Consider the following 12,025-nt stretch of genomic DNA (forward strand, 5'->3'; position numbering starts at 1 on the left):
TGTGAAACTGCCAGTCGCAAACTGGCTTTATCTGTAACCTTTCAGCTTTTATAGTCTCTGCGAATAACCGCTTAACGCACCAAAAGTCGATAAGTCCGCGCGCACTATCTTTTGGCAATCTTTTGATCAAGCCATATCGTGTACATCATATAACGTTACCTAACATGCAAAGTTATGAAAAAGTTTCAACACGGAAAAGAACTAAAATGTTTCGCAGCACATGTAGTTTTACATTGAATTCTGATGCTGTTGAACAAACTACATTCGGTGAACTTGGCTAGATTACGCGGATGAACAACAAGGAAAGTTTTTATGTGAGGGGATTTATTGTGATGTTTTCTACTAGGATGATGTTCGGCGGAGGCGGGGCTCAAAACAGCAATGTCAGCGTCATCCGATAAGGAATTGTCCTGATAAAGAAAAAAATGCATATCAAACGTTTTGTGGATCAAATGTGGAAATGACGCAAATAAATTGAATCTTCCAATGTTTTCCTTAACGGCTGCAGATGCAGAACCAGTCAACGAGGATGATGAAAGTGATGTATGACGCTAGTACCTGTGTGGGCTTTATAGCGAAGCCCTTTATTTTCTCTGGTTGCGTTATGATTGTCACCAATGTTAGCCAGCGAAATGATCGGCGTTAAACAAGGACAAGAACAACAGCCACCCTACGTATGTATATTGTTCTGGATGTTATTTATCTTCCAGACCCTTCATCATGCTCACAGATGGCAGATCAACCTATTACGGAGACTACAGAGTGGAGGCCAAAAAGCAGACTCACAAAATGTCATTGTCAATTGTTTGTAATTTATGAGAGTGGGGGTGGTTTTCAGAAACCCGAAGAAGTTCATATGAGGTCATACATCTGGCCTTGATCAATCCCGTCACGATCAACCTGGGCTTGACTTTGGCCTATTACACAGATATATTATAGGCCCGTGCTGGAAGGCGGTGACAGGAGTGGCTTGTTTTGCACTTACCTGTCGTAAATCCGTCAGACTGTAATCAAACAGCTGCTGTTCCCGGGTTCAGGAAAAGTCCTTTGAACGCACGGATGTTCGCGATGCCAGCAACTTTTGTGGTTCAAATTTGCGGGACAATTTAACTCCTATCGCGTAAAACTCGCAACGCATGCGAAATATTATCAGAGCCGGCTTCATCTGCTCCGAAGAGGGCCAAGATTGTCGTATCTAGAACAATCCATGACGATGTGGAATTCATCTTCAATTCGTTCTGGGATACTTCCACATTGTACAGGACAAAGTGCCTGACGGCACATCTCGTCCTGGGAAACAAGGTGCAGCTAGTGTGGCAGGTGGTGGTGCGCGAAAAATAGTAAACGAACAAAAAACGAAGCGAATGAAATGAACTGAGCTGGGCAAAGATGTACAACAGCCACACTAGTAAGCACAAAAAATACGACAAGTAAAACAGATGGCGGGCATGTAGGTTCAGTTGCGCATGCCTTGTGAGGGAATATCATAGATCATGTTAAGTCTTATTCTATACACCTATTTTGTACTTTGTGTAATAGTTGTTGCCATACATTGTACCATGTACAAATGTCGTGCAATAAAGTTCTATCTTTGATCATTGCCGTTGGTTCCGTGGCTGTTTCCTCAGGCTTGTGGAACAGCCTTGCCAGGACCCCCGCCCCCCTTTGCCCTGTAGAATGTTTTTTTAATCATCCCCATTACTTAAATTCATAGAAGCGTCAGTTTCAACGACAACATCTGGTTGACAAAAACCGTTTTTTCTCATTGGACCGGTCCAGAAAAACCGGACCTGAAAAAATTGGGTGGACCGGATGTTGGACCGATTGGAAAATGAACACATTATAATTCACACGTTTCGGGGCTTACCAGCGAAGGAAATAGCAACAGCGAAGTAGAGTATAGTCTATAGTCATTTCTACCAAGTTTTACAGCCAATCGTACAGAGGTAGTAGCCTTGTAGGATTTTAAAACGCCACTGGGAGTCAAATACTCCACAAAACAGATGTTTTTGTTGCAAAATGGACCATTGTTTTGAGTATCGTCCATTCACAAGTTCTTACGTACTGAATCAGGTCCAGGTTCAGGTCCAAACCTGGACCTTATCCTCTGGACCAGAACCGGACCTGGACCTGAATTTTCTGTACCGGTACCCACCCCTAATGGCAACGAATTCCCCTCAGTGATAGCTCTTGGAAAGAACGAGTATTTAAACACATCAATCCTTGGTTGAAAAAATATTTCTTGTTCTTGTCTGAGCTCGTTTAAAATACTCAGTACAGATGGTACATGTACCACTCAGTTATCAGTCATTTTGTACATCATGCATAGTCTGGACATTTTTCTTCTGTCATATAATAAAGTGTCATTCAACGCAGGTCTGTCTTCATTTTGGTGACACTGACCACCCCTGTCATACTAGTAGTTCGTTGCTCGTACAGAATCTGTCAACTTGGTTCTGCACCCCCTACAGTTTGTTCTTGATCATCCTTGTCTTTCTTCGTATATGAGCCCCACACTGTTGCAGCATATTCAAAGTTTGGTTTGACTAATGACGTGTATGCAAGTGTTTTACCTTTACCAGGCATGCCCACAAATTAGGTTGTTGCGTGACCTGCATTTTCCTCTGTAAGCGATTTGAGTTGGGCCAGTTTCCCAATCAACAAGGAAGTTACAGTGACTGTTTTATCAGTTTGGGAATGTTGCCAGGCCCTTCCAGGACAGGGTTGGATACAAACTTCACATTGGTCATAATTCTTACATGACCAAAACGTTACCCAGCATCTGGTATCACTTAGGCACACTGGGATTTGTTTTACCTTACATAACGCTTTTACCTTACATAACGGCACTAATATAAGATGCTTTTTTTCACGTGCTCGAACTCACTGCGCTCCATCGCTGGTTGCTCGCCTCTTGTTACCTTCGCTAGAAGGTTATGTTTTGAGCGTGTCTGTCACAGTGTCTGTCTGTCTGCGTGTCTACAGAATAAATCGAACAGCATTGGATTGATGCTGATAATATTTGGTAGGTGAGTAGGGGTCAAGTTCAAGGATGGGCCCCCTATCGGATTGCTAAGGTACTGCAAAGGAACTTCCATATTTTAATATCTTGGGTTCTGGAGATGCTATGGTAAATAGCCATTGGAGAAGAGAGTATTTAGTGCTGTAAGTTTGGACCCCCCCAACAGTTTTTTTTTTGTAACTGCAGGCGCCGATCATTTCAAAATTTGGTCGAGAATAACTCGAGAACATGTTAACCATATATAACCGCTCGTCATGAATTTTGGTATGTAGATAGCCTACATACTTACATAAAAAGATAGCAATTATGCAAATCAACAGCTAATTTGCATAATCGATGAGGAAAGTTTATAAATTAACTGCATTCCAGTATAGGACTTTCTAACTTGCCACTAACTGAGAAAGAGAGAAATGCCTATAGATAACAATAGTTATCAATTATGCAAATGATGGACTAATTTCCAAATCAGGACCTTTTTTGCATTATCAAATCGAATGATTTATAGACATTTGATTGACATTTTTCTTCACATACACACACTCAAATCTCCTTTGAAGTTTGACCCCAAACCTAACATCCAACAAAACCCCAAACATCTACATCCCAGCATGCACCTGCTGGGACAACGGGGTCACCGAAGGTCACTTCCGCAAATATTGGACGGAGAAATGGTTTCTCCGATTTCTGAGTAAATAGGAGCCAGATTAGGGCTTCTTTTGGTTCAAGGGGTCCCGAATATGGAAGAAAAGAAGGCACAGCACTCGGAGAAGTCCAAAATGTCCACTTCTAGGCGGATGTCTGCGCCAAGCGGCCGAGAGTCGCAGCGAGAGCAGGCGCCCCCCTCCCACTCCCAGTCCAACCACAGCCGGGGAACGACAGCCTCGGCCACAGCCCTGCCGAAACCCCCGGCACACTCCCGGTCTAACAACAGGGCCGTGCCCAGGGGAGCCAGCAGCGGCAGGATAGCGACTGGTATGTTCTTGGGTTCGGGAAAGGACAGCAAAGTTGTTGTTGTTGTTGTTGTTGTCCTTGTTTAACGTCTATTTCTCCGCTAGACATGGTCTCTCGGTCTGTGTGTGTGCTCACAAGAACTACATCAGTACATGGCAAATTATTGACATATCGTTGTAGCTCAAGTGAACTACAGATTGAAGAAGTCAAAATAATTACGCATAAACTATGTGTGGCGTTATAATTTTCTAGTCTAATTTTGGTCCTTCTAGCTTTCATGCCAAAAATTCCACCTTCATTCACAATCTTGATTTACACTAACGTTAAGGGCCGTAAGTAGCAACTACCATTTTGAGGGCGTGGACGTCTTCAAGGACAGCCACACCTTCCTTGTTTATGTTGAAGAGACTACCCTTCTTTATTTTTAATAAAGGGACAAGTTGAAAAAAATCCATATTTCTGCCATTCCAGGGGCCAGCAGTAGCCGCTCCACGGCGCGCCCCTGTAAGGAACACTCCTTCCTGACAGACGTGGCCGATGTGAGGCAGATGGAGCAGGGACTCATCTCACTACTGCACGACTTCCACTCAGGGAAACTACAGGCTTTTGGTAAGATGTTGTTATATACTTCAAGAGATCTTCACACACTGTAAATGCACTCATGTTTGTGGGGATTTAATTTCGCGTTAGCAGGAAAGTGGAGTGTTGTCTGTGGTTTTAAGTTCACAACAGTGCCATACATTGTAGTCACATGCAATAATGGAAGAATGTTTGCAGTGTTTTTTAAGTTCCTGGTAAGACTGCCTCCCGAAAATCGCGAACATAAAACCACTGCAAACATTTCTGCATTTACAGTACATGTACTTCACTGATATTAACTTGTTTCGTGTTATATCATGCGTTCCTAGTCTTTAACTGTGTTCCAAACATGCAATCAGTGCACTAGTTTAGAGAACTTTATTACAATTCACTTTGGGATGTGGTACAGAGTAAATATTTGTTTATAAGAATGAGAAAGCAGAGGAGCATAAAAGATATAGAAGAATATTATTGAGTACGAAGAATTTGATAAAACATTACATTCCATGTCATATTTTACATTTCAGGTAAAGATTGCTCATTTCAGAAGATGGATAATGTACGAGAAATGCAGGAGAAACTGGCAAGGTTGCACTTTGACCTGGATGCTGCCCAGGAGAACTATGGGTAATTGTTACTGCCACACATACACAATTGGCAATTATGAATTAAGTAAATGTCCTATGGGATGAAGTTCAGTTGAGGGGCAGTATTCAGCTTTCTTGAAAGCTGAATAATGTCCCCTAACTAAACTTTTAACATGTGTTGCATTAAACAGTCTGTTAAGTTACACAAATTTTGTGACAAATGTATTGAGTTGTGTGTTCAACAGTTGTTTATCATCTCGTCATGAAGGTGTAACAATGTTCATAGCCCTTCTCCAGTCCTCCCTATCCTCCATAGCTCTTGGCAGATCCTCTATGGCCCAGCATGCATCCTTTATAGCACAGTAACAGTTGTCCCTGTCATACTAATGTTTATGTTGTTTGTTACAGTCTTGATTCTGAAGAAGCAAAGGCCTCAGCCAATAAACAGCTGGATCAACTACTTGGAAATGTGAGTTATCTTCCCAGTATCAGTACACTCATGCATCCTTAGTTGTGATGCCTTCTTGTTATTTGGATCATTTCTCATTTTCAATCTGTTGCAACAAGATGCAAACCACAAAGTTAACCTTGATGTCCTGTGCTTTACTAATCCTATTCTTTGACTTTTTATTACAGCTGGATCAGCTAAGCCAATCAATGTATCCTTTCTGTAAAAATGTTCAAAGTGTATAGCATATACTTAGAATTAGCCCTGCTTATTTGTTGGATATGCTCTATAAATCAGTAAGATGAGGCATGAGTAAGAACAAGATCTTGTATGGAGACTCTAGGATTGTAATTACATGTATTAGGGATTCCGAAGCACTGCAATCTTACATTTGTGGAAAGGACAGAAGAGACTAGGGAGCTATAATACGGCTGGAAATCAGGCTAAAATTGAGAGGCAAGAATACTGATTCTTATGAACATATTTCATCTATATCCTTGACCCACTGCCTCCAGACAGAGCCTGCATCCCAAAGAGACCCCTCCTGCTAACAGACAGGACACCACTCCAGGGTAGATAGGATGTCTAGAATTTCATTTGTCTCCGCTTCCTGTCAAAATGCTACTTGTGATGAGTGGATCTCATCTATACACCTTTCTCACGCGGCGGCCATGATAGATCGAAGAAGAGGTCAATGAGGCAAACAGACAAAACTTATTTCTAAAATCAGGTCCCATTTAGTTTTCCCCTAAATCACACAAATTTTCATGATATAAGATAGAATAATAAATATTACAAGAAGTGTTATGCACCGAAAGATGTAGCAATTTAGAGTAGTGGTGTGTTACGCCGAATGGCGGTTATACCGGCTATATAGATACAGATACAGATAGTGTAGACTGATCCCATAGTCCCTTAAGAGATGCAAAATAAAAACATAATAATGCAAATTTTTAACGAATTTGCAGCCATTCACTTATTGGTCGATTTCCTAATTGGCAGGCTACCATTGGTCGAACTGCTAAGTATGATGGACAGCCTTTTGTTTGCCACATTGAACTCGTTTTAGATCTATCATGGCCACCGCGTGAGAAAGGTGTATGGAGAACTGACTTTAGAGGCACCCCTCACCAGTGGTTGTCTGCGATTTTGTACATTTAGATGAGGATTTCTGCACTGTACACAATGTATTGACCATAGTTGTTGCCAAACCCGTTACTCATTGTGACAAAAAATGAAGTATTTGGCATGTAAATTGATACCCTGGTTTCCAGAGAACAGCGCTCAACAGCTACGGGTCTTTCCCGAGTGGCCGAGCCCCTAGCAACATGCCCCGTAAATCGAATTAGCCGGCCCAGGGAGTAACTTCCTTGGCCAGCTAGCGCTGTACTCTGATAACCAGGGTAAGATCAGTGATGTTTGCTGTTGTTGCAAAGCATTTGTGTACATATTGTGAATAAACACTTCCGTAGTCTCCACTGTTGTTTTATTGGATATGAAGGTTTTCATTGTCATAGATATTTGTGATAGCAGGCCTATGACTGAACTATTTTATTGGTCATCAACTGTGCACATGAATATGATGCACATAAAGCAAGATTGTGTCATAAGCCTATATTCTAATCAAGTAATCCCAAGTGCAGGTGTAGGACATACATTTCTTCAAGAGTGGAAAAAGATTAGGCTTGGCAGTGTATAAGTCTAGAAGACAACACGGTGTATTCCGTATCACCTGAGATACCAGCCCAACCGCGGGTCGGATCGCCCGAAGGCCGGAGGGTGATCCGACCCGCGGGTGGGCTGGGACCGAGGGTGATGCAGAATACACCGTGTTTTATTTTATTTATGTCATACCCACCTGAGAAAACCCATGTTTTGATGCGAAATGCGCCAGAAGTTGAACAAATTTGGTGCCCTCGAACAAAAAATGTTGCAATAGCAATGTTCCAACGTCCATATCAGGTATTCGAATTGCCAACAGTGTCACACTTGGCCTGCTCGAAATGGTTCGTTTTACTCAAAGAAAGCCTGTGTGATACGCCTTTCGAACCTGTACGATACGGAAGTTATGGCGCGGTCCGGAACACCCGTATCAAACGTTTTCGCGTCACAGGTATGAGATGTCATGGTGCCCCAATGACCAACCAGCAGGTCAAGGGATAGGTGAGTGAATAAGTAGAATAATAGGCACAGAATAAAGGCAATCCCTGAAGACAATTAGGTGAATGTTGATTGCAGGAAGGTGAGATGGAAGCAAGGCCATGAAGAGTGAAGTGGACTGGGTTAATAGACAAATGAGTTGCTGAAGAGAAGGAAATAAGGGCGCCTTTAATAACCCACCTGCTCACCCTTCGGTATATCTGTTGTTGCTGAAAAGGTCCACTTCATCAGTGGAGGACGTTCCACTATCGCCCAATATCAAATTATTCCCATACTAATAATGAAATGTCTTCTACACCAAAGAGGAGGTCTGCTTAACTTGAAAGTTCATCTGTGTTGTATACCAACTAGTCATTCTTGAACTAGTTGAACTGTAAAATCCAACACAAAAATTGGACTAACCCAAATTTGCGACTGAACAGCACGTCTTTGTCAGGGAATGATCAATCCACTGCTGCCGTGACGTCACGTTATGCAGATAGAACATGTGACTCAGTAAGCAGTGGATCATAGGTTGCAAGGAAGTCGAAAATTTGGTCGAGTCCAATTTTTGTGTAGGAGGTATACTTGATTTGGATAGGATACCATTTGTATGTTAAAAAATGATGACAAAAAGACAATATCAGAGTTGATGTTTATTACACATCCAGAAGGTTCATATTAGATGGAATAATTCTCTATCGCTTTCCGCCAACTCTGGGTGCTGCGGCCTTTACAGTCTTCGTGGCCTTAGTCTTTGGCGCAGCAGACCGAGCCTTAGCAGGGGCCTGCATGGGGAGAAACAAACACCATTTAGTCATTAAGCAACTCTGGGGCCTGCATGGGGAGAAACCAAATATTCATCTCTAGCAATTGTCATTGTAAATTTGAAATCTGACAATTTTACAACTTTCCCCTGACATCCACAATAAGTTACATGATACTAGGTAGCAAACTTCTTAGAGCTCCATCTATCTATTGAATTTTCTTATTTGATGATTCTGTAATAATCAGACCAGCCAGGAGAATTTAATGCACTCCACTCTGGGAGTTGTGGGAGTAACTTATAACTAAAGTTACTTACCTTCCTCTTGCCTGCCTGATCTGCCTTCTTCTTTTCCTTGGCAGCCCTAAATGAAATGTTAAAAAGCATATCATGATGCAGAAGACTTGATAAGATCAGGCTTTTAGCCAGGCATGCATCAACGCGTCATCTGGACGCACTTTCCTTAGAATAACAAGAAATTTGATGCCCCTGGACGCCCTATACTGGGCCGAAAATCCTCTGAAAAGCATGAAATTCTGATTGACCAGGGATGCTACCAGGTCATCTGTGGTCAGTCTTCTACTGTGACATCTGTAACAGTATTTTTGCCTCTTGGGATACCTTAGAATGCACTGTTTTAACTTAAAATCATCAAAAACTCTGCACCATGGAATGTGGATATCCCCTAGCCTGGAATCCAGCCGTGTTGTGCTTTGGTCGCTCTGCTTCCTGTGCGAACACGTCTGGCATTCGTTACGATTGGAACGATTGGCCCTTACGTCACTAATGAGGAGACTCATGAATATTCATATCTGTTTCTCTTTGCTGATTGGATGACCCCTGAGAGAAGAACACCAATCGCGAGGCGCTATTTCTAGCGTGATCTGTTGTTGTGATACTGAAAAGTTCGCGGGAAAGATAGAAGTAGTGTTCCGTTTGATTACAAACTGTAAACTTGGAGCTAACAGCCAATCAGAAATCTCGCAGATAAAATCTGCGAATATTTAAATGCCGAATGCCAGACGTATTGGCAGGAAGCGTACCTCAGGGGAGCGACCAAAGCACAATATGGCTGGATTCCAGGCTAGATATCCCCAGACCCCCCTACAATAGTCACTTACCGCCACTCACCAATAAGTTTGGACTCCCTATTTTAAAATCCTAGCTAAAAGCCTGGATAAGATCTGATACACAATCAGCTTCCAGAAAGAAACAGCAACTATGATATCAAAGCAATTTTGTATCAGATAAGTTGCTGAAAATTCACCCAGATGAATAGTTGGTTGGATTATACATTTACAGTACTATAGAATCTTGGGCTACAGGATTGTGTGCCAACTACGGTATCAGATTCTGGCATTCTGCCCACATTTGCATGATGCATGTGTGTATTCTATGCCATTTCAGTCTCCTTTTGATTGTACAAAACTGATTTTCAAGGGGGCTTCATCAGCTTTCGTGGACCTTCTCCAGTGGACCATCTTAGTTCTTCACTTTTGACACTCCTACACCTTTCAATGCAGGTAAAACTGATATATAAGAGAGACACTCCATACAAATGAAGACAACACTATCCATGTCATTTTTACATCGTCAACCAGAAAAAAAAACATGGTCACTAAAAGTAAAAAAAGTTGAGAAAACGTAAAAGGGACTTACTTGACAGCCTGCTCTCTCTGTGCCTTACGAACCTCTGGCTTCTGATTTCTCTTAGCCATGATCTCCGTCAGGGAGGCACCAGTGATAGCGCGCTGTGGAAGACAAATTTTACTCATTAGCTTCTGAACAGTTAAATAAGAGCAGATCATGGGTACTGGAATTAATAGTGATACACCAAGAATTCGAAATACACATCAACCTGGTCCAAGCAACATTATTTAGGTTGGCACTTTTCCTGGGCCACTCAGTGTAAACTTGTGTGGATCTCTGGTAGTCAAATGTGTGTACTGTCTTCTTGAAAACAAGCCAAGATTAACATACATTGGTAATAGATAGCACCTATAATATCATGCTGGTGTGGCCACATCAGACCTGGCTACAGCCCAATATAAATTGCCAAAAAAGAAATTGCTATTTAGAGACAGAAGAAACTGCACTGCTCCCTCTGGCAGAATATTACAATGGGCAATGCACTTGTTAAAACAGTTTTTGTGTTGACCATGCTTCATGCAAGACCAGATCTATAAATTAGTATAATATACATGGTGTCTGTTGGCCAGTTAGCATAACATTGTCCAGACGTATGTTGCAGTCCTTCACTTTTTACCTGTGCACGTGCAGTTGGATCCGTGAAAGACTTACAAGCAAATAATCTGACTGACAAAAAGAGTACTTTAACTTGAAGAATCATGAAAACTAAATTATCTACCTGGAACTTGGCAGTTCTACGGCTGCGTTTCTTCTGTATCTCCTCCTGCTGGCCCTTCTTGTGCTTGCGGCGGTACAGCACCGTCCACGTGATCTCACGCGGGTTCCGCTTCATCAGGAATGAAGCCTCGCATTTCGCGTTCAGGAAAGTGTATACCTGACGGAAAAACACGACACACATCAGGACATTGCGAGAGAGGTACTAAACAACCAGTTCTAGTACACATAAGTAGACAATAAAAGGGCAGCAAGACAGAGATGCACTGAACATTATCTTGACTTATTCATTTATTGGGTCAAACGTATGCCACTCAAGTGCATGAATCACTTGTCAAATCATAGCCTGGATGCCAGACCCAAGCCCTATCTATCGATAGATATTTTTGAGATCGGGCTGGGGTATGGTATCCAGGCTAGTCAAAATCATAAATCTATCAACTACTGTTCCATAGCGCCTCCACCCCCAAAGGATTTGAGTGGACAACAATAGTTGATGAGGACAAACATAGATGGGAACGTTCATCACAAGATCCAGACCAAGGGATAAATTATTTGTGTGGGTACAAACTGTACCTTTTTTATCACCCCCCTCCCCCTTAAAAACAAGTGTGAGCGTACAGCGTAGCGGACGATCATTGTGGTAACTAAAATTGTACTTAAAAATGCTATAAAACATTAGGATAGCACATCAGCACATGACAAGCAACTTTGAAGCAAGGTTTATCGATAAATACATCGGGTCTTCCCTTTCGGCACCGATACATACCCTGCCATCAGTCCTGGCATATCTCTTGCCATGGCCAGGGTAGATTTTATACCCGCTGTAGAGACACAGCTCGATCCTGTAGGACAAAAATAAGACTTATAAATGATCGTCCAAATCCTTAGCTACGATTAGATACAAAGATTGTGGACAAAAGTGCAGGGATGACGGAGAAATATGATAGATTCTTTCAGATGTCGTCTACTTACTTCATGATGGCTCAAGATGGCCGACCAAAAGGAGGAACTTCGGGACCTACTTCCGGAGATTACCGAAAGCCCGTTCGGCATACTTCGTGACTGCCGAACGCAGCACTTCGGCTCCGTCCGTGAGAACTGTTACAAGCAACCTGATTGGTCAAATCTTGACAAGTGATTTCAGGATACTGAGGATCTTACAAGAA

The 12,025-nt window shown here is 42.2% G+C and overlaps 2 protein-coding genes across 2 annotated transcripts; one reads left to right on the forward strand and one right to left on the reverse strand.

Annotated features, from left to right (window-relative positions):
- The first annotated feature begins 3,687 nt into the window (after positions 1-3,687).
- Positions 3,688-7,063, forward strand: LOC118422605 (coiled-coil domain-containing protein 28B-like). Its single transcript, XM_035830250.1, has 7 exons — positions 3,688-3,994; positions 4,445-4,582; positions 5,080-5,179; positions 5,548-5,608; positions 5,776-5,798; positions 6,103-6,233; positions 6,687-7,063. Exons 1-6 carry the CDS (start codon positions 3,760-3,762, stop codon positions 6,161-6,163), a joined length of 618 nt encoding a protein of 205 aa, XP_035686143.1. The 5' UTR covers positions 3,688-3,759; the 3' UTR covers positions 6,164-6,233; positions 6,687-7,063.
- Positions 7,064-8,369: 1,306 nt separating this feature from the next.
- Positions 8,370-11,986, reverse strand: LOC118422606 (60S ribosomal protein L24). The gene is made up of 6 exons (XM_035830251.1): positions 11,832-11,986; positions 11,626-11,701; positions 10,861-11,016; positions 10,152-10,243; positions 8,811-8,856; positions 8,370-8,514 (listed from the first exon to the last, which is right to left on the reverse strand). The coding sequence occupies exons 1-6, from the start codon at positions 11,834-11,836 to the stop codon at positions 8,425-8,427; spliced, it is 465 nt and encodes a 154-aa protein (XP_035686144.1). The 5' UTR covers positions 11,837-11,986; the 3' UTR covers positions 8,370-8,424.
- Positions 11,987-12,025: the final 39 nt, after the last annotated feature.

Source organism: Branchiostoma floridae, chromosome 9, assembly GCF_000003815.2.
Source record: "Branchiostoma floridae strain S238N-H82 chromosome 9, Bfl_VNyyK, whole genome shotgun sequence".
NCBI classification, from domain to species: Eukaryota; Metazoa; Chordata; class Leptocardii; order Amphioxiformes; family Branchiostomatidae; genus Branchiostoma; species Branchiostoma floridae.

Bases quoted from the DNA above. Each gene is read 5' to 3' on its own strand.
- LOC118422606 (XM_035830251.1), bottom strand. The intron at 11,017-11,625 runs GTATGTATCGGT...TTTTTCCGTCAG, and splicing joins ATGCCAGGACTGATGGCAGG to GTATACACTTTCCTGAACGC. The intron at 10,244-10,860 runs GTAGATAATTTA...TGTCTTCCACAG, and splicing joins GTAGAACTGCCAAGTTCCAG to CGCGCTATCACTGGTGCCTC.
- LOC118422605 (XM_035830250.1), top strand. From the start codon at position 3,760: ATGGAAGAAAAGAAGGCACAGCACTCGGAGAAGTCCAAAATGTCCACT. The intron at 4,583-5,079 runs GTAAGATGTTGT...TTTACATTTCAG, and splicing joins AGGGAAACTACAGGCTTTTG to GTAAAGATTGCTCATTTCAG. The intron at 5,609-5,775 runs GTGAGTTATCTT...TTTTTATTACAG, and splicing joins TGGATCAACTACTTGGAAAT to CTGGATCAGCTAAGCCAATC.